General features: G+C 48.7%; 1 protein-coding gene across 2 annotated transcripts in view; it reads left to right on the top strand.

The window, feature by feature from the left end:
* Window positions 1-22,004, top strand: part of SPTB (spectrin beta, erythrocytic) — a 121,338-nt gene that overhangs the window by 45,547 nt on the left and 53,787 nt on the right. The window contains exon 2 of one of the 2 annotated variants that reach the window (XM_019922674.3): window positions 9,925-10,123. In XM_019922674.3, coding sequence (XP_019778233.1) covers window positions 9,976-10,123 — 148 coding nt within the window. In that variant the 5' untranslated portion in view covers window positions 9,925-9,975. Of the gene's footprint in view, window positions 1-9,924; window positions 10,124-22,004 lie in introns of those variants that run through there. The other variant, XM_019922680.3, reaches the window with a different exon arrangement.

A 22,004-nucleotide genomic window follows, 5' to 3' on the forward strand; every position in this document is an offset into this window, starting at 1 on the left:
AATAATGCTGAGTGTGAGAGGCCTGTGGGCCTTCCAGGTGGATGTTCAGAAGGCAGTTGGATGTGATGGATGGGAGTTGCAGAGAGGTCATGCAAGGTGAAGGTCACGAAGTCATTCACGCGAGGTGGTCATTCAGGTCATGGGAGTGCAGGAGATTGTCTAGAAACAGCGAGTAGACAGAGGAAGAATGGAAGGGGCCCAGGACAGAACTCTGGGGAACATCACCATTCAAGGGACAGGTAGAGGAAGAGTAGCCCCCAGAGCAGGCCAAAGAGAAAGGCCAGAGAGTTAAAGGAGAACAAGGAGCATGTCCTGGAAGACAAAGGAAGTGGTTTCAGGAAATTTTGGAATGGCTAACAGAGCTTAAGGCTTCTGAGAAGTCAAGATAAGACCTGAAAAGCATCTGTTGTTTTAAGGAACAAGGAAGGGAGCTGTCAGTGAATAACTTCAAGAATAGTTCAAGAATAGCCTCATGAACTAATAGGGAAGCCAGCTTTCAGTGCAGTAAGGAGTGAGTTGTTATGGGATGAGGAAGTTCTCATGAATATAGTTAAATACACTGTATCTATTTTTACTTTAGGAGCAGAGGCCTCATCATCCCTCTCAGTTCATCGTCATCATTTTCTAGGCAGGGCACCTCCCCTGGTTGGTTGGTTGGTTTCTTTTTATCTCCATTTCCCTTTTCCGTTTCCCTAAGTCCACCTAGAGACAACCATTTTCATGTGTTTAAGAGTTTTTCTTTTGTTTATATCCTTATAATATGTATGCTGTTTTATGTGCATATGTTTTGAAATTATTCAGTGGTGTGTTATAGATCTCATTCTGTTTCTTTATTTTCTCCACTATTTTTTAAGATCCTCCAATGCTGCCATGTGTCCTGCATGTGTCCATTCACCACATTTTACTGTCCATCTCCCAGCGATGGACACACAGGTTATCTTCACCTCCCCACCACCACAGTCAATGCTGCAGTGAACTTCCTTGCATTTGTCCCCTTTTTGACTTGTGTGAGAATTTCTTTGCTCTGCATGCCTACGGACAGGGTTGTAGATACGTAACCTGCCTGAGAACTGCAGACTGCCTTCCAGAATGGCTGGGCCGCTCCACTCTCCCACCAGTAGTACACAAGGTATCTGTGCTGCACACCACCATCTACACCTCGTGTTACCCAGCTTGATAACGTTTGCCTCTGGTGTCTCATTTTAATCAGCACTTGTTGGTTAGCCAATGAACTTGAGTATCTCTTTTTAGGGTCTTAGCCTTTTGGATTTCCTCTTCTGTAAATCACCTGTTCTTATTCTTGGCAACTTTGTCAAGAAATTTGGCTTTGAAAGGTAGGAAAGAAAGGATGGAAAGGAGGAGTTTTACTTAAGATGAGAAAGACGTGAACATATTAAAATGAAGATGGAAGGGAGAAGAAGCTAAAGATTCATCTTCTTTCCAGGATTGGAAGGATGGCCAGAAGGAAGGGTAGTGAGGATCTGGCCTCACCCAGCAATAAACATGAGACTGGGGGAGGGAGCAGGACTGAGGAGGGAGAGTCGGTGCACAGATCGTCAGCAGCTTTCCCTGAGCCCACCGTGACTGCCGCCTCCACTTGCTGGTCATAGAAGCAGTGCAGGATCTATGGAGTTGAATAGGAGGGGTAAGGTGACCTCCTTCCTATTCTAGGAAAATGTTATATTGTGTTTCTAAATGTTTGAAAGTTATATTTGTTTTAAATTGCAAGGAGAGGTGCCTAAATTTCAGCATACGGGATGTGGCACAAATAAAGTTGTAGAGGCACATGGTACAAAGGTGGGGGGTGCAGGACACGTGGACCCTCTTGGTTGGAGCAGAGATGGCATAAGAGAGAGTATGAGCTCAGCACCAGCTGGTGTAGGACCCTGGATTAGACTGTGCGTTAGAGAGTTGCTGAAAGCTATGGAGTAGAGGCGAGTCATTATGAGGAGGGCTGTGTAGGATGGATTGAAGAGGCCCGAAACAGACAAAGTTGGACCATTACCCAAGTCCAGGCGGGAAACGGTAAGGGCCTGGACTGAAGTGGAAGCCTTAGAACATAAAGGAGTGATGGATGGAAGACATTTTACAGAGGCTTAATGACTGGCTGTGGTGATGAATCAATATTGAATAAGTGTTCAATGCACATAAGTGGACTATGTGAATGAGTACTGCATGGATCAAGGAATAAGGTGGGATAGAGGCTCCAGAGTTTGAGCTTAGGCCTCTAGGAGGAGGAGAATATTTACTGAGCACCTCTATGTCCCAAGCACAGTGCTAGGCACTGGAATACAATAATGAATAAGACAGGCTTGCAGCTGCCTGCAAGGAACCTCTACAGTCTAGGCAGGGAGAGACAAAAACAAAAGTAAACCAACAGATGTATGAGTAATGCAATTATGATGAGGGCTATGAAGGGGTCAAGCAAAGTGCCCAGACTGAGGATGACAAAGGACTTAGCTTAGATGTGGTACTTGGGGAGGACTTCCACAGGAAGTGATACCTAAGAGGAGACCTGAGGAAGGAGGAGGAGCCAGACATGCAAAGATGTTCCAGGAAGTGTTCCAGGCCAAGGGCACAGTGTGCACAAGAGCCGGGGTGGGGTGAGGAGGAGGCGGCCTGGGGCGTGGATGCCGGTTGAGAACTGAAAGGAGACTTGAAGGATGCACGTAGTGCATGTGGTGAGGGATGAGCTTGGACTGGGAGGAAGAAGCCAGACCATACTAGGCGCTAGGGCCACGGTAACATAACCTCAAAGCCATGATCACACCTAACATAATTGACTATAATTCCTGGTCATTATCCACTATTGAGTCTATAATTCAGATACCCCTCGTTGTCTAAAAAATGTGTTTTGGTGTTGTTTGATTCAAATTCCAAACAAAATACATGTTACATTCGCTATTATATCTCCTAAGTCTCTTTTCATCTACAGCAGTCCCTACCCTCTGCCTCTTTTTCAGTCTGTTTGTTTTAATGCCGTTGACTTGTTGAAAAAGTGGAGTCGGTTGTCTGCAAAGTGACCCGCCTTCCGGGTCTGCCTCTTTGCTTCCTCATGTTGTCATTTAACTTGTCTATCAATCTCCTATAATTCCTGTAAATGGGAACTTAGCTCTACAGACTCGATCAGGTTGAGGTTCAACTTTTTTGGCAAGAATGTCATAGGCCATGATGTCCTTCATATTGCATCATATCTGGAGACACACAGTATTTCATTGTCGTCTTCTTAGTGATGCTAGAACTCATCAGTGAATTCAGGTGTTGGGAACTTGATTCCATTGTATAATTCTCCATCAATCTGTTATCTAATGGTTTTATTTTTTGATTATCTTTTCTGAATCAATTGTTTCATGAGAAATATCTCACCTTTTATTTCAAATTAATTATTTCAACCTATTCTTTTTTTAGAATTTATTTTATTGAAGTATAGTTGATTTTACAATGTGTTAGTTTCTGGTGTACAACGAAGTGATTCAATTATGCATATACATATATATTCTTTTTATATTCTTTTCCATTATGGTTTATTACAGGATATTGAATACAGTTCTCTGTGCTATAGAGTAGGACCTTGTTGTTTATCTATTTTATATATAGTAGTTTGTATTTGCTAATCCCAGACTCTTAATTTACCCCTCCCCCACCCCTTTCCCCTTTGATAACCATAAGTTTGTTTTCTATGTCAGTGAGTCTGTTTCTGTTTTGTAGATAAGTTCATTTGTGTCATGTTTTAGACTCCACATATAAATGATATCATATATTTGTCTTTCTCTGTCTAACTTACTTCACTCAGTATGATAATCCCTAGGTCCATCCATGTTGCTGCAAATGGCATTATTTCATTCATTTTTATGGCTGGGTAGTATTCCATTGTATATATGCACCACATCTTCTTTATCCATTCATCTGTCAATGGACATTTAGGCTGTTTCCATGCCTTGGCTATTGTGAATAGTGCTGCTGTGAACATAGGGGTGCATGTATCTTTTTGAATTATAGCTTTGTCCGGATATATGCCCAGGAGTGGGATTGCTGGATCATATGGCAACTCTATTTTTAGTATTTTGAGGAACTTCCATACTGTTCTCCATAGTGGCTGCACCAATTTACATTCCCAGCAACAGTGTAGGAAGATTCCCTTTTCTCCACATGCTCTCCAGCATTTGTTATTTGTAGACTTTTTAATGATGGCCATTCTGACTGGTGTGAGGTGATACCTCACTGTAGTTTTGATTTGCATTTCTCTAATAATTAGTGATGTTGAGCATCTTTTCATGCGCCTGTTGGCCATCTGTATGTCTTCTTTGGAGAAATGTCTATTTAGGTCTTCTGTCCATTTTTTGATTGGGTTGTTTGTTTTTTTGTTGTTGAGTTGTATGAGCTGTTTGTATATTTTGAAAATTAAGCCCTTGTCAGTTGCATCATTTGCAAATATTTTCTCCCAGTTCATAGGTATTTCAGCCTATTCTTGACCACTTCGAATGTTGAGGCCACACTACCTCCCTGTGCAGTTTTCATCAGAGAAGAGAGGGGTAACTGTGGGTGTTCTAGAAAAGTCTTCTTGGAAGAACAGAAATTGGGCATTCAGCTTTTCAATTCAACTATCGTAGAATTACTACTTATTTTGGGGGAGGAGGCCAGGGACTATCTTGAAAGAAATGAGTCAGGAGGGATAAGAAGTAGGACTGGGTTGTAATAACTTTCTGTATGTGTAGCTATGGAGCCCAAGAATCCCAATAGAAGATAATCTTTGAAAATTGCATATATTAAGAGGACCATCTCTCCCCTCTCCTTTAATCATTCCCAGTGGACATTTGCGTCTGTGTTGGACGTGATGTGCTGATAGGTGGTGTTAAGATAGAGGGCTGATGGACCAATCCCTATATCAGAGCTGAGCAGCACCTGTTCCCCATTCAAATCCCTGTAAGAACTGTTGGGGCCATGATCCCTCCCCTCCTCCCCCATCCAAGCAGCTGCAGCATGACCGAAGCCATTTCTTAGTAGTAGATTTTTCCATGATGAGGGCAGACGAGTTGTGACATGTGGGCCTGAAGTCCCTGCCTGGTGACAGAAACTGGAGCAGAAGGATTAAAATGACCAAACAGCAGTGGACTAGAATGACCAGGATGTTGCAAATGTACGGGCATCCTTGATGGTGGCAACCATGGATAGGAATCTTGAGACTTTAAGAACCCCCAAACCGCACCCTCCTGATGAGGGACTGGAAGCCAGGGTGCGTCAGAATGGGAACGGTAGAGTGTGGGGAAGCAGAGTGTGCTCTGGGGAGAGGCAGCAGCTTGGCCCAGGCACTGCTGGTGATGTCCATCTGCTGGAAAGTTCACCCACAGGTAGTATGCTTGCCCGGGCCTCATTGTCACCCTATGGTCCTGAAGCTCCCCTACTCTGCTGTGCTGGGAGCCGTGTGCTCAGTCTTAGCCGTAATGAGACTGAGCCGTAATTTCTAGGTGGAGACGTCTGCTAGACGGATGGAGGTGCCAGGCTGGAGACGGGGGATGGGGAGGAAGTTGGGGCTGGCTGTAGATATAGAGTACCCTGCGCTGGGCAGCTCACTGGTTCTCCTGATGTTTTAGTGAGTGTTTAACTATTCTTTAAGGTGTCTGTGAATATGCAATGAGATTATGATCAAAGGGAGTAGAAGAACGTTCTGTTTTGGTAAAAGTATTGGCAGAAAATTTCCAGGGAAACTTTAGGATTTAATCTTTTGACCTGGGTTGCCATAGTAGCAAAACATGTTAAAAGCAGGTTTGGGGTAGCATAAAGGGGCAGAACAAAATAGGACGCAAGTGAGGGGGTCAAACCTTACAACTAAAGAGAAAATAAAGATAGAGAAGGTCTAAATTCTCGGTTTAAGGAAGACTGTATTTAAGCTATTGCAGTAGCCTGCACCGGTGACCCTGCTAAGGAAACACAGCATCAGCCTGTATTTCCCCCATTTCTCACTCCTGGACTTTGTTGCTGCTCACGTTTGTGTGGTACAGGAAAGAGGGGATAGGGTTGGGAGGGAAAGAAAAGAACATCCATCCTCTGCTGCTCAGCCCTATGGGAAGGGCTGAAGTGAGCTCTACCTAGGACTCTGGCAGCACCCTGCAGGCGGGGAAAGGAGCTGCCACCTCCTGGGTTCCTACCCGCCCTGGGAATTAACTGAGCATAGCACGTGGGCTTGAAATTCCGAGGCCTAACACCTGATCTCAGAAGCAGACGGGGCCCTGGGCACATGAGCGAAGGGCAGAGCCGTGGGTTGCATCAGTGATGTTGTGAAATCCATTTCCCAGGCAGGCGCTCCTCCTGCAAGTGAGTGCGCTGTGCGATCACATGAGCTCTTCAGTACTGAGCTGTGGGCAAGTCTTCTAGGCACCCATCCCACTCAAAGTGTAACCTGGGGTCAGGGGGCGGCAGAAGCTCGCCGTGTGAGGCTGAGCCTCGGACTGTGCTTTTGGAGACGGGCCTGCCCCGCTGCTGAACAGGCAGGTTGACGGACAGGGAAGGTGGGCTCTCCTGGGCGCGGAGTCCCACAGACCACAGAAGACCCACCTGCAGTCTGACGAGGGTCTGGTGGGTTGCGAGAAGGGCTTCTAGGGGGCTTCAGGGTGAACTGGGGAGTAAATGGACATGGAACTTCTTCTTATACCTTTTTTCCTGGGTGGGCTGGCAGGGAAGAGAGGTGCAATTTGGGGCCTATTTTTAGCCATGGAATTGCTGTCTGCCGTACTCATGGAGGTCCAGTCTGGCTGCATAGATGATTTATATCCTTAAAGACGTGACTGAATCACCTTGGCTCCAAGTTCCCCTCCGATATCAACTTAAATGTCATTTCCATGAACACCCCCATTTGGTTAGGTGTCCCCACCGTGTGTCCCCAGCCTATGCTGTTCTTTTCAGTCATGGTGGTTTCTTTATTGCCATGCCTTTGAAGGGCCGTTGTGACAATTATGGGTGACCCTGGGTTGAATTTGGTTTTAGGCATATTTTGTTTTGTTTTATTTTCCTGGAATAACCATCTGTAGCTTTCCTGTTTTCTTATTTTCTTCTCTTCTGCCTCTCACACCTGATTCTCCCCTTGCCTCTGAGCACACTGGCCCAGCCCCCAGCCCCTTGGCCCTGATGGGATGCCATCTGGGCAGGCTGCTGGGGTGGGCATGGCTGGGGGAGGGGGCAGGAGGAAGAGGGCCTCTCTTTAGTTTCTGAATCTCTTTCCTTGGTGTTTGTCTTCAGGGACCTGACCCTTCTAAAAAAAAAAAAAAAAGAAAGAAAGAAAAAACACCTAGCGTTGTGTGTTTAGACGCGCACGTGTGTTTTTTTTCACGTTCCGGCAGAGCCGCTGCCCGGCTGCAGCCTCCTCCGAGCTGCAGTCGCAGGCGGCACGGGCGTTTTTAAGCAGGGTGACTTGCTGTCGAGTGGCTGCTCTTCTGCTCCCGGGGCCATCAGTCTTGTCTTGAACGCCCGGTCCTGCTGGTCTGCCCGCTCAGGCTCATCTTTCTGGGGCAGACTTATTTACGGAGCCGCGGCAAAGGTAATCTCACTCCCTGGGCCCCGCAGCCTGGGCCCCTCTCAGCCACGCTTAAAAATAGCCTGAGACGAGAAGGAGAGCCAGGGTCTGGTTACCTCCTGCACGCACGATCCGATCTCACCTCGCCGTCTGCATCTGGCAGCTCGGCCCTGCTCAGGGGCCAGCGGTCAGCCTGTCAGCCCCTCCCCACTCGCAGCTCGAAGCTGGTGGTGGTTTCCCTTAAGGGAAGTAGGGAAGGGCGTGGTGGAGGGAGGAGGGCCCTCCCAGCCACCTCCGCGGGGCCAGCCGAGTGGGACATCTCAGCCCTGGAAGCAGAGCGTCTGTGCAAGACGACAGGCTGTCAGAAGGGACGAGGGTGTGCTGGGTCCCAGGCCTGGAATCACGCGGATACCCGGTGGGGTGATGGCTGGCTCCCCTGCCTTCCCCCACCCCGCCCCCTGCCTGCCGCATGAGTAGCAAACACCTTGGCCAAGCCCTGGAAGCCGGGGAGTGCCCTCTGACCCCGTGTGCCATGTTCGTTCCCCACCTGCTTTCGTAAAGTGGCCTCTTCCCAGTCTGGCCTCTTCCCGGCCGCAGCAGTAATTCCCGAGATGACCTTGGGGAGGCCTCATCCTAGGAGGCCTTGGTTTCCTCCCTTATGCAGTTAGGGTGGATAATTCTGGCTCCTCCTGTCTTACCGCAAAGGCCTGCGGTGGGATTGATTCATCAGATGGGGGAAAAGAGCCTGAAGTGATTCAGTCTGAAAAATAAGGGCTCTGCGGCTGCAGTCACGCTTGGATTGGTGAACTGGCTTCACTTCTTCCTCAAGCGTGTGCCTGCTTGGGTGGTGAGTGTGTGTGCTGGACTGAGTGCGTGTGTGACGTGCGTGTGTGTGCACGCGCTCCGGGAGAGAGTGGCTTACCTCACAGCTCACTCGCTGTCGACACTTGTCATTTGTCTGCCTCACAGCCTCCCCTACTCCCACCCCTTTTGTTCTCTTGGATAGGAAGGCCCTGGGCTCCCTGTTCTGTGTCACAGACTTGATCTTGGAGTCCTGTAAGCTCCCTGGGGAGAGCACTGAAGGGCAGGTACGGGGGAGGAAGTTAAGACTGAAGGGAAGCCGGTCTTTTTCCAAAGGCCCAGGACATTGAGGACCCAGCCCGGCCTCTCTAGCCTCCTGTCCCGCTTTTCTCTCTGACCTCACCCTCACCTCCAGTTATACCGTAAGGTTCCTAAGTTTCGCCACGCCCTTTCTTACCTTCAGAACAGTGCACCTGCTCGTTATTCCTTTTGTTTGGACCCGTTCCTTTCCACCTATCCCTTTATAGGATGCCTCCAAGCTTCCTCTAGGAATCAGCTCAAACTCTCCTTCCCCGGATACCCAGCCTCGAGCACGAGTCCCTCACGCTCCCTCATCCTTTCCTAGTTGGGGCACAGCATCACACCTTGTTGTAACGGCTTCTTCAATCCTCTGTCTAGCTGCCAGAGTAGAAGCTCCACGAGGACAGGGCCCTGCCTGTCTTGCTCATAATTGCCTGGCACAGTGCCTGCCGCCTCGTTGGGACTGGGCGCATCTTTGACATAATCATGAATGAATGAGCATCGTGAATGAGTGACGGGCAAGTGAGGAACCCAGTGCTCCCGATGCCCATGTTCACGGCACAGATGAACACACACAGCTCCGCTGTCGGTGGGATCCCCTCACCACCGCACACCACCATCGTGCCTGGGATGCAACAGGAGAGCTTGTCCAAGCACCTGGGCGTACTTCAGAGAAGGCCAAACCAAGGGCCCAGCTTTCTGAATGTTTGCTGCAGGGAAAGAACTCGGAGGGCTCTTGGGCAGCCCCTGGGAGGAGTTAACTTTCCCCAGTGCAGCTGCAGGGGCTGGTGGCACCAGTGGCATCTTAAAGCTCATGCTCTCCTCTCTCCCCACTGATTCATGTTTGAGTCAGACTCAGCCAACTCCCAGCTTCTCCCCTCTCCTGCCCTGTCCCCACCTCCCCGCCAGGTTGGGTCCTGGCCCCAGTCCACAGGATGGAGCTGCTATTCCCAGCTCGTCCATGCCAGCCTCTGACTCCCAGGAGAGCCAGCCCCCTTGGTGGCCGCGGCAGCAGGTTTGGAGGCAGCGGGCCTGCCTGCGACTGACGTCTCCACCTGCTGGCTGTCCTGACCCTTGCTGCATACAGATCTCCGTCCCCGCCGCCACTGCCGCCGTTACCATTGCTGCTTCTGCTGCTGCATTATTTTATACCTGACAACCTGGAGACCCTGGGTAGGAAGCATGGCCAGGCAGAGGGCACCGTGTGCTGCTCCCGCAGGATATACTCCTGTTGGACGCTCCAAATAAGTTTCCCCTGAGACAAAGTCCAAGGGGGTGGGCACTAACCCTCTGACTATGTTGCTGTCCGCCCCCAGGGACCCTTCCATGAAGACTGAGGCAGGCATAGCTGCTGAGAGCCTGCTGACATGACATCGGCCACGGAGGTTGAAAACGTGGGCAACCAGCCACCGTACAGCCGGATCAATGCCCGCTGGGATGCCCCGGACGATGAGCTGGATAATGACAACAGCTCAGCCAGGCTCTTTGAGAGGTCCCGGATCAAGGCCTTGGCAGGTACTCTTCGGGGCCGTGGCGGTTAGGGGAGCCGCTCGCCTAATCCCGAGGTTCACTGCCCTTCCCATCTGTGGTGAATCCTCTGTGTGCGTTGGCGTGAGCCCTAGCAGGGCGGCGATGGAGACATGGCTGCGTGGCTCAGAGGCCAGGGCCCCTCGGGAGGGAGCACAGATCAGGCAGCCTCTCTTCCCACATGTCCCCCACTTCCTCCCAGGTGTGAGGTGCTGCAGGTGGACCCTTGGCCTCAACCTCTGTCCTGAATGACCTGTGTCCAAAGTCAGAAGTGAAAGAAGGTCTGGGCGAAGGAGTGTGTGAGGGGCGGGACAGCCGGGCAGGGGTGCGTGGACCTCATTATGTATCTCGATCCCCTGCCTGGTCCTGGATAGAGGAACTGTCATCATCTTCTCTGTGGCCCCGAAAGGAAAGGGTGATTCGATAGGAAACTGAGAACAGATAACGTCTTCCCCACACTGCCTCAGAAAGGAGGATTTTCTGGACTAAACCTCTTATCAAACTGGAATTAGATTTTTTTTTAATACATTTATTTATTTTTGGCTGCGTTGGGTCTTCGTTGCTGTGCGCGGGCTTCTCACTACGGTGGCTTCTCTCGTGGAGCGCAGGCTCAGTAGTTGTGGCGCAAGGGCTTAGTTGCTCCACGGCATGTGGGATCTTCCCGGAGCAGGGTTCGAACCCATGTCCCCTGCAATGGCAGGCGGATTCTTAACCATTGCGCCACTAGGGAAGTCCCTGGAATTAGATTTTTACTTAGCAGGTTCATAATAGATTTGTGTGTGTGTGTCTGAGAGAGAGAGAGGGAGAAAGAAAGAGAGAGAGGGAGAGAGAGAGGGAATCTTTAATCTCTAGTGGAAATGGCTTCTCCTCCCCCTGCTGGCTGAGATCTGATTCTTGGGATTTTTCCCCCCTCCAACCCCTGTGACCATTGCCTCCATGGAGCCCTGCCCAGGGTAGCTATGTTCTGACCCTAAGTCCTTGACCAATAAAGAGAGTTTGGGTTACATGGGGTGGTGTATGGGTCAGATCAGACTCGCTTCCCCGTCATCGATTGTTCCATCTTCTGCCTTGTTTGAAGGGCACAGCCTTCCCATAAGCACTCTCTGGGCTGATTCTCCCAGTGCCCCTCGCTCATGGCCCTCTCTGAGGTTCCTTGTGGCCCTCTCTGAGGTTCCTTCCACCTTCTCTCCCTCCACTCTGTTCCCAGGTGCCTGGGTCTCCAACTGGCCTTGACTCAGAGCAGGGCCCCTCTGAGGCCATGATGACATTCCACCTCAGGAGTGTCTGGGTTTCCCATCCCTGTAAAAGGGATGGGATAGCTCATTCCCTTGTCACAGTGGAGAATCTTTTCAGGTCTCAGCCGTCACCCTTTTGGTCCTTGCTCTTTGCAGGAAACTCCCTTTCTTCTTCCTTCATCTCCTCCTCACCATCCCTTACCCCACAAAATCCTTCCTTGGTTTTCCTAGGGGATGTTTACTGGCACCAACCCCAGTGTAATTTTAACCTCTTTAAATAACCAAACTTGGAACCCTTGCCTTTGCCAGTCTGGTGACCTTCTTTGTGTCTCATGCTGGCTGGGTCTGGCTGCAGTGACCCTGGGATACAGCTGGAGGGAGAGCGGTACTGTGTTCCATAAAGTTTGCCAAAGAACAGCTTGAGGAGTGGGGCTGTCTTTCGTGTTTCACAGGTAACCTGTTTTTTAAGAAATCGAGCTAAATTCCATTTTAACAATTATCAGTCACGTTCCTACTATGTGTAAAGCTAAACCCCTACCCAGACATGAATGTGGAGAGGAGGGGAGCAGAGAGTTGGATTCAATATAGTATGCGTCCCTGAGGAGTTTATGATCTATTAGGGAAGTGAACAATGTTCATCGTTAATTAGCATGAGTAGAATTAGAGAAGAACTATGGGAAAGACACATAATTAAATAGCAATGAGAGAACAAAGGGGGAGATGCCGGGAGCATCAGGGACTTGTCTATGGAAGAGGTGGCCCTGGGGCCGGGGATTGAAGGGTGTGTGTGGTTCTAACAGGCCGATGGGCTAAGAGTTGGTCCAGTTGGCGGGTCTGTGTGGTAGCCTGGCCTGAGTGATGCGAAGCCTGGGAAACTGGTAGAACTGGGTTGAGCAGGAAGGGGCCTCCATCAGCCTTGCCTGTTCCTCACTACGAGTGTGCATCTCATCTATCAAAGCATCTGAAAGCCCCCCCAGAAGGAGAAGAACCGCAGAGTGTAGAGCTGCATGCCTGGACCTTAGTCATTTAGAACATCTGGCTAACAAGTAAACATGCAAGTTTGGGGTCCATTCAGGATTTTTTAAAACAAAGAAAACCCTAACCAGTTTACTGAATTTCCTCTCCTGAGAGCCCACTCTGAGTGACCTGTGGGAGAAACTAAAGCTTTGAGAAGGTCCAAAGTAGAGTGGTTGGGTAGGCAGAGCAGAGAAAGGGAGCGTCAGTCTCCCACACCCACCTCCCCACTGGTTTTAACTTCTTGACGTTTTTCTCTTCAGTGCCGTCTTCGGGGCTGACTTGGCAGTCTAGGCGGGGTCAGCCTTTCCAAAGAGGCTTAGGAAGCAGAGGCTGCCTTTGGTCCCTATTATTCCAGCGTGCTCTGAGGCCACTCCCCCACTCCCAGGAGTACTACGGCAAGGAAGGCGTGCAGCCCTGTATTTCTTAAAAGATGGCGGTGATCTGCTTTGTACGTATACATGGCAGCGTTGGAGATGTTGGCCTGGTCTTTCCCATCTCAAATCGAAGGTCCTGGGATGAGGAGGAAAATGTCACAAGACCCAGATTGAGGTCCTGGTTCCACTGCTAATGCTACTGCCATGGAGGACAGTTCAGTCAATCTCCTGGGCTTTTCTTTTTATAAATTTATTTTATTTATTTTATTTTTGGCTGCGTTGGGTCTTTGTTGCTGAATGCGGACTTTCTCTAGTTGCTGCGAACCGGGGCTACTCTTCGTTGCGGTGCACGGGCTTCTCGTTGCGGTGGCTTCTCTTGTTGGGAGCACTGGCTCTAGGCACGTGGGCTTCAGTAGTTGTGGCACAGGGGCTCAGTAGTTGTGGCTCACGGGCTCTAGAGCACAGGCTCAGTAGTTGTGGCTCACGGGCTTAGTTGTTCCGCGGCATGTGGGATCTTCCCGGACCGGGGCTCGAACCCGTGTCCCCTGCATTGGCAGGTGGATTCTTAACCACTGCGCCACCAGGGAAGCCCCCAATCTCCTGTTTTATGCAATGAAGACAGTAGTATTTTCCCAAGGTAGTTGTGAAGATCAAGTAATATAAGGTTTATGAAAGTTATTTTATTAATAATATACTAGGTGAATGTTAGTATTTATAGGAAATCTTCTTAGGAATAGTATCTTTCTTTTTGTTTTCTTTTTTTTGGCCTTGCAGCTTGTGGGACCTCAGTCCCCCCACCAGGGATCGAACCTGGGCCCTTGGCTGTGGAAGCGCTGAGTCCTAACCACTGGACCGCCAGGGAACTCCCAGGAATAGTATCTTTCTGTCCCTTCTCTTCTCCCAACTTCAGATATTCAAGTTCATCAGCTCAGTCAATGTCCCAGTTACCTTGGCCTGTTCCAGGGCCAGTTTCTTCCCTCTTAACCCCCACCCTCCTTCATCTTAGAAGGCTTGGGTTGGAAAAAAGAGCCAGGGACCAGCGGAATTAGGCTAATGCTTGCCCTTCGAGCTCTTGGCTTGGTCCCCAGGGACCCAGGGGCCATGGGGATGAAGCCCGCTGCTGTGCAGATCTTTCTCCAAAGGCATCCAGCCTAGACCCCAGGTGTGTGTCTGCCATCAGCTGAGTGACAGGAAGGCCCAAGAAACCAGAGGACGGTGAGGCCCTGTGAGATGCTCTTCCTAGTGTGGCAGCTCTTCCTGGCCCCTCTCTGCTTAGTGACCTGTGGTTAGAGGACTTGCATTAGGTTAGCTGGACCCCATCTATTCTGCCTCTTAAGTCATCTTCCTCTCAGCTCCAAAGGAAGCACTCCCTATTCAGCCTTTCAGACCATTCACGGCTCTTCCGCCCAGGGCCGAAATAAACAAGGCATCTGGTTATTCTGCCTGGAAACTGCCACGTTGGTATACAAATACCTGACTCCTCTCCAGAATGAATTACTCTGGGTTCAGAACTGGATCAGCCTGACTAAAGCGAAAGGGGAGGTGGGTAAGAAGACACTGCAGGAGGCTCCTGGATGGGGATGGATTTGACCTTGGCATGCCAAGGGGAGGGTTGGGGGCCCAGCAGGAATATTTGCAGGTAGGTCCCTGGGCAGATGTTGCGCTCAGTGTCAGCCTCTGAAGCTGACAGCGCTTCCTGAGGTTCAGCGGTGGCTAAGTCCTGAGGCTTCTTCCCGAACGGGAGGCCATTCTCTGCTTTGATGACTGCCTCTGGCCCCCTCCTACTTTTCAGACTTGCTTTGAAAGTTAGAGGAAGGGGAGCAGCTGGAAAGCCCAAGTTCCTATCCCTCCAAGAGGTTCCAGCCTTCGAGTTTCAGTAAAAAAATAAAAAAGGTCCCAGTGTCTCCTCGAGCCATCCTCATCATCACTCACCCCGTTTCCTGTCCTTCACACTGGGCGCCATTAGGCAAACATTTGTGGGTCTGAATGAGGGATGAAGCACTGCGGGCTGCGGGGAATTTTCGGCCAGAACGCCTGCCCTTCTTGCCCTCTTTCCTCATCCCAGAGGCCTCTGCCTGCACGCACCCTCGCACCTGTTGTGGACCCCTGTGATCTGGGTGAGGATGCTGCCTCGGGGCAGATGTGGCCGCACTGGGCAGGGATGGTGGTGGGGGGGGGGGGGGTTTGGAGGAAGGCAACAGAAAGATGCCCTGAAAAGAGAAACCTTGTGCACTAGCCTCCATCGCACATCCCCTGCCTGCCTTATGCACGCACACAGCTCAGCCTCCCCGCATCCCCAGTGCTGCCCGCTGTGTGATTTCCAGCTCACTGATGCAGAGGCATCTGGAAGGTTGCAGTGCAGAGAGGAGGCTGTGAGGAGGGGAGGACCTGACACGTCCTTTCTCCCCCTTTTTGGCTCATTGAACAATTACTAAGGGACAGACTACACAGAGCCTCCCTTTTAAGACAAAATGCACGAAATTATGTAGCCCACTCTGCTTGTGCCTTTAAATCAGAATCCAAGTCGTGTTTCAAACTAGAGACGTGCTTCCTTTGCACATTCTCTCTTTGTAGCCTTCTTACTAGAAATGAGGTGAGGCCAGAGGTGAGGTTGCTTTAGGACAATTCAGAGAACGCAACAGGGCAGCGGGTGCACTGCAGGCCGTGTCCCTGTACCCTGAAGCACATGGTCGCTGCCACTCTGCACCTTGAATGTCTTCCAGACCCCCTGTGCCCAGGCCCCAAGGTTAAGTTCTGCGACCGGCAGGTATTCCATCAGAGCTTTAGGACAGTGGTCCTCAGACCCTGGCACTCCCTGCCCACCAGCCTGGACCCTCCGGAAACTCCCCAGAGAGGGTGGTATGGGCTCCTTCCTGACTCTGGTGGCAAAAAGTGACGCTTAGTCTCACCCCACCTGCACCAGGATGACTCTGAGCCCAGGTGCCCCAGTTGTGTGAGAAGGGCTTTGTGTCCAAAGGGTGAATGATTTCTTTCAGAGAGCAGGATTCCATCACAGTTGTGCCAGGAGGGGTCAGCAACCTGACCCCTGGCACAGGGGTGCTTCTTGGCAGCCTGTTAAGTTGACAGTTTCAAAAACAGCTGCTGGAGACCAAGGCATCAGGTGTGCATGGCCCAAATGTCTCTCTTAAGCTACCTGTGAGAACAAAGATGGTGTCATTAACGAGAAATTTTTAAAATGTTTTCTTCTCAGATTTCAAAACACGGAATGGAGTTCTATTTAGAGACTAGATATTGGGAAAATGTACTATTCACAGAAATATCTTTAATCATCAGCAATCATTTTAATGTGCTGTCAGAAGAAAAACATAATTGGCTCAGCAGCTCTTGGAGGTCAGCCATTGTGAGTTCTCCTTCTTCCCCTGAGACAGGCCACTGTGCAGAGAAACCTGCCAGTTACCTGTGTAGACCAACCTACGAGGGAGGCCAGTGTGCCACCTGCACTGTGTGGTCCGGGGCAGCTTCCCCTGCCCAGGACATAACACTTTCTCCCATTGTCCCCTCTTGATAAAAACTGTTCCTCCTCTTTGAGAATGCTTTGCAGAACCACAGCTGTTCCCCTGTTCTGGGTGACTGCTATCTATCATCGTGAAGATGCTTTATCAAATATTAATACGCCGAGGTTAATAATGAGACTCTGTTCCCTCCCCGTGCGGCGCAGTCTGAGTGAGCCATGTTAATAGCCTCCTCCATCTCTGGGACATTCCTATGGGCTGTCAGCTTCATTCCCAAGGGCAGGTTCTGATACCAGGCCTGGACTGTGCTTTTGGCTCCTGGGAGCAGCCAGCACTCCCTCCCTTCTCCCCCATGGGGTCCCCCCTGTGTGCTGCTTGGCTGAAGAGATGCCAAGAATGTCATTTTCAGAGCATCTGTGGCAATTGTTCATTTTCCCTTTTCATCATGTCACTGAGACAGAATGACAGGGAGGCTGGTAGCAGCTTAGTCTCTGGGAGAATTTTGCCTCCGAACCCTTTGGCCTTCAGACTCTGGAAACTGGATCAACCAGGGCACCTTGTTCTACAGTCTAGTGAGAAATAGATAATCACACATGTGTCTTTGTACATATAGACATGTATGTCATGACAAATGATGATAAATGCTATTAACTGGGAACTCTGCGTTTATAACGTAACCCACAGCTTATAACTCACCCAAGGATGAGTAGGGGCTTGTTTTAGTGAGAGTGTGGACTGGTGGGTGGAGACAGGAGGGGCAGACAGGAGCCACATCACGGGGGCCTTAAAGGCCATGGGTATCTTGGCCAAGCAGCAGGCAACTCAAAAGCGGTGGCTGAGGAGTTTAATGAGGGGATTATTTGCAAAGGAGTGGCAGAGTTGAAGGGTCAAAGGGTGGGAACCTTTAGCAGGGAGAGCTGTAGGCTCTCAGGACAGGGGCTGTGGCCTTTAGTAAAGGGCTGGGTGGATGGCACTGCTCCCAACCCATAAAAGTGCTTTTCACAAAGAAGTGACCTGGTTATGTTTAGCTTTGAAAGATCACTCTGGCCTCAGTGGGGAGAACAGGTTGTGGAGAGGCTGCACAGAAGTCCAGGAAAGAGAAGGTGGCAATGAGGGTCAGCTTGGTGGCCACAGGGAGCAGAAAGTGGTCCATCCCCACCACGTCATTCTTCTGTCCTCCTGCGGCTATCATGGAGTTTCCCCAGTGAGGTGACCTCAGCCAACTTACTTTTCTGTTCCTCCAGGCCTCAGTTTCCTCACCTGTAACACAAGGGGCTTGATGCGGGAGGTCTTCCCAGCTCGTAGCCTGGGAAGAAGCTCCCTTGAGGTAGCGCTGACCACACGCCTTTACCCTGAACCGAGGAGCTTCGGCTCCTGGCTTTGGGGAAGGGAATTGATCCTTTTCAGTAAATCAGTGGGTTCTCCAGAAATTCTCTCTGTTTATTAAAGGCTAGGCTGAGGCCGGGTTCCCAGACCATCTTGACTTCTGCAGCCTTGTGTTCTCAGCGAGGGTCATCTCTCCATGCAGCCGCCACCTGTGTGCGTGACAACAGTGCTTGGTGTTTATACAGCTGCTTAGTGTTCTAGGTGCTTTTTAACCAGATGATCTCACTGCCCCTTCAGCCACTCTGAAGTAGGCAAGGTATAGCTACCACCATCCCCTTTATAGATGAGGGAGGTCACATGGCAGGGAGTGCCAGGACAAGACTGGAATCCCGGGGTGTTAACATCAGCCCTGTGCTGTTGAGGCTACAGCACTTGAGCTTTCTCGAACGTCCCTCAGACCTGCATGATCTCCCCCTCCACACCCCACCTGATACATCGGAATGGGAGAGTTTTGCTTTCACCACCAGCCTCTAGAGCCTCTTTGATCAAAACCCTGAACTCATTTTTACTTCTGTCTCACAGCCTCCAAATGCTGTCACCTGCCAGGGCTAGCTGACCCTTGCTCTGTGATGCTGTCCAGATCAGCTCCTATCATTTCATTTCCATAGTTCACATGTTAGTGGGGCCACGGCACCTCAGACTTCTGCAGCCGCCTCCAAGCTGGTTTCCCGGGCTCCAGCCTCTCCCCTGTCCAATCCCATTTGTGCAGGGCACTTAGAGAATCTTTATCCTCCAACAAATTTTTAGTGAAATGTCACTTTATCTGGCTCTTCTTTTCCCAGAGTATAAAGTTCAGATTCCCTAGACTGTCCTTTGACTCCTTTGCTCTGATGCATTAACTGCTTTTCTCCCTCACCCCCAAAACATGCACCCACATACCTACATGCACACACAAATACACATTTGCCAGTTTCCACCAGAGGCTTTGAACAAGACCCCCCTCCTTCCCTGCCATTCTAAAACCATTATCATCTTCAAGCCCCAGATCAAAACTAGCCTTCTTCAGAAAACATTTTTTTAATTTAAACTGTTCTATGATAACTTCTCTTTTCCTATAATATATAAAAACTATTTTTTTAAAAACTAGGGTGATTGCTTTTGTATCTTTAAACATTTTAATACACAAGAATATATATTTAGTGTAGAAAAGATTAGAAAAGCAGGTAAGAAAGAGAAAACTAGAGGCATTGTTAATATCCCATATAGATATTGTAATGCCTATGGATATGTGACTGTGCATGTATATGTATAAATAGTAACATTATCTATAATCTTAGAATGTTTTTCACTGAGCAATATATTATGCATATTTTTTCATGTCTGTAAACATGCAGATTATAATTTTCATGGCTGTATAGTCTTCCTTTGTATTAATGTACCCAGATCTAGTTAACCAGCATCTTAGGTTCAACTCTGATGGCTTTTAGAGTCAGTCTTGTGTGCTTCATTCTTACACATCAAAGAGTATGTATATATTCAAATGTGCATTTGCGGATGTAGTAAGCATCTTAAAGTTCTCTCTTAGAATCAACCCTAGTTGGATCTTAAATCCTTATGGGCAGGAGAACTATGTTCTTGCTGTTCACAATACCAGTGTAATGAAAGTGGATTGGTTGAAAGAAAAATTCCTCTCCAGACTAAACAGGAAGAGTAGAATTTGTGTCAGCATCATCATTTATGATGTGTCCCTGAGGGTCTGCCCCGTGCTAGGCTTTATCATGGATTGGCATGTGTGTCATTGAGGTTTGTCACAAGTTCATGGGAGTTAAAGTATCCCTTGCTCAGGTTCCCTAAGCTCTTGGCTTCCTGACATGAGAAGGAGGGAAATCCCAAGTTGTAAACCTGCAAAGGGCTCAACATTAAATGCTTGTTTCCAGGCCCAGGCTAGTGGTCCATGGCCTCCCATGGTGCCTTTTCTCCCACTTGCCTTTCTGACCACCTAGCTTTACTGACAGCTTAAAGCCATGTGCTGGTAAAAATACAGACTTGCTCAAGAAGGATACCTATTTGATTTTCATCAGTCATTTATTCCTCGGGGTTTGAGTTTTATACCCTATTTTTCTTCATGACATCTGTCGTTTCTTACTATAAAAGTAATACATGTTCATTGCAGATATTTTAGTAAACATAGATAAGCAAAAAAATGTCACCCACAGTCTTAATACCCAGCTATAACATAGCCCAACATTTGCTTTTTTCTCTGCATCTATGCATATAGGTTTGCAATATTGGGTTCATATTATGCATGTGGTTTTATAATCTGAATTTTCCCTCAGAATGTATTATAATATCCTTTCTTGCCACTGAAAGGTCTTCTCCCACCTTCTTCATATATAGGCTGCTATTCTCTACTTTTGAGAGCAGATTTTTAACAGAGAAAAGAGGGAGAGGCATGAAACAGTCAAGGAATTTTACAGGAAGCCATGGCAGGAATAAATAGATGGTCCTAGAACTGGGTGACTGTTTCCAAAGATAAGATATTTCAGCTTTACCATTTAGCTCAAGAACAGCCAATGGGTAAAAGGCGCTTATTTTTATAACAGCCCCACTGGGGACTTTTAATGACAAACTTCCAGGATGTCCATGACTTCAGGAAGTAGAGTAGGTACCAGAGTGGGCGGGGCCAGCAGCTACTGTGCTACTGGCAAGAATGGTGGAGGGAGGTTGAAGGAAGAACCAAGAGGAAGTCTGGAGAGGTGTAACGTAAGAGAAGGAAAGAGCCTTGACCCTAAGGGGAGGTGTGCACTTTGATACCCTTGTAGGGAATATTCTAGAGGGCAAGTCCTTAGAGTGGCTGTGTGGCCACAGTGGGGCAGAGTGTACCTCGCTGCCCTCAAGACCCACAGACCTCACTCCCAGGCTCTGTCCCAGGGTGGGGAGGGTGTCACAGGAGTGTTCTCAGCTCATAAACCACCTTCTTCTCCCTCCCACCTCTCTCGTGGGCTCAGGTGGTTGACTATGTTTATGAATTTTGTCTGGTGAAAAGTCCCTGACTCAGGGGTGCACAAAGGAACTAAACTATCTTGGAGAAGGGGGTGAGAAAAAGTTTAATATTTTCTTTAGAAAAAGAAAAGTGTGGGACTTCTCTGGCGGTCCAGTAGCTAGGACTCTGCGCTTCCACTGCAAGGAACCCAGATTCAATCCCCGGTCGGTCGGGGAACTAAGATCCCGCAAGCTGTGCAGCGCAGCCAAAAAAAAAATGATGATTGTTAATATATTTCCATGTGTTCTACAAACAGATAGAGCCTTGGGAAACTGGCTCATTTTAAAAAAAGAAAAGAAAAGTGTATTTCTGTATTGAATAAGTAATATAGACACCCAGTAGGTAAGACTCAAAAGATACAAAAGGGCAAATAATAAGTTTCGTTCCCATCTCAGTCCTCCAGACCCAGTTCTTTTCCCACAGCCAGTGTTACCAGTTTTTCATGTATCTTTCCAGGAATGTTTTATGCATATATTAGCAAATGGTCTATATTGTTTTTCTCAGCTTTTTTTTCTCACATACATTGTCCCTCACATACATTGTCCCTTATTGTTCTTTTTTCCCCACCCAATGTATCTTTTTTTTTTTTTTTTGGCTGCATTGGGTCTTCGTTGCTGCGCGCGAGCTTTCTCTAGCTGTGGCAAGTGGGGGCTACTCTTTGTTGCGGTGTGTGGGCTTCTCATTGCAGTGGCTTCTCTTGTTGCATAGCACAGGCTCTAGGCCCATGGGCTTCAGTAGTTGCAGCACGTGGGCTCAGTAGTTGCGGCTTGCAGGCTGTAGAGGACAGGCTCAGTAGTTGTGGCACACGGGCTTAGTTGCTCCACGGCATATGGGATTTTCCCGGACCAGGGTTCGACCCGTGTCCCCTGCATTCTTAACGACTGCGCCACCAGGAAAGTCCCCCCACCCAATGTATCTTGAAGATAGTTTTATATTAGTACACAAGTAGCCTTCTCATTCTTTTTACAGATATAGTATTCCATTGTATGGACATATAATTTTAATTTAACCAGTCCTCTATTGGTGGACATTTAGGCTGTTTCCAATCTCCTGCTATTTCCAAAAATGCAATGAATTAACTCGTATGTAGATCATTTTGTAAATGTATGTCTATCTGAAGGATAAATTCCTAGAAGTAGAATTACTGGGTCCAAAAATACGTATAGTTGTAATTCTGATCCGTCTTGCCAAATTGCCTTTTATACCCTCTCCAGCAACGTGTGAATGTTTTTTTCCCCTGCATCCTTGCCAATGTGGTATTTTATCACACTTTTGGATTTTTGTGCATCTGATAAGTGAAACATAGTGTCTTGATGTACTTTCATTTCGCTTTTGGACCTTTAGTATCAAAATTTTAAAACATGCAAGAAAGTAGAGAAAAAGTACAAAGAATCATCACCT

Source organism: Tursiops truncatus, chromosome 2 (assembly GCF_011762595.2).
Source record: "Tursiops truncatus isolate mTurTru1 chromosome 2, mTurTru1.mat.Y, whole genome shotgun sequence".
NCBI lineage: Eukaryota > Metazoa > Chordata > Mammalia > Artiodactyla > Delphinidae > Tursiops > Tursiops truncatus.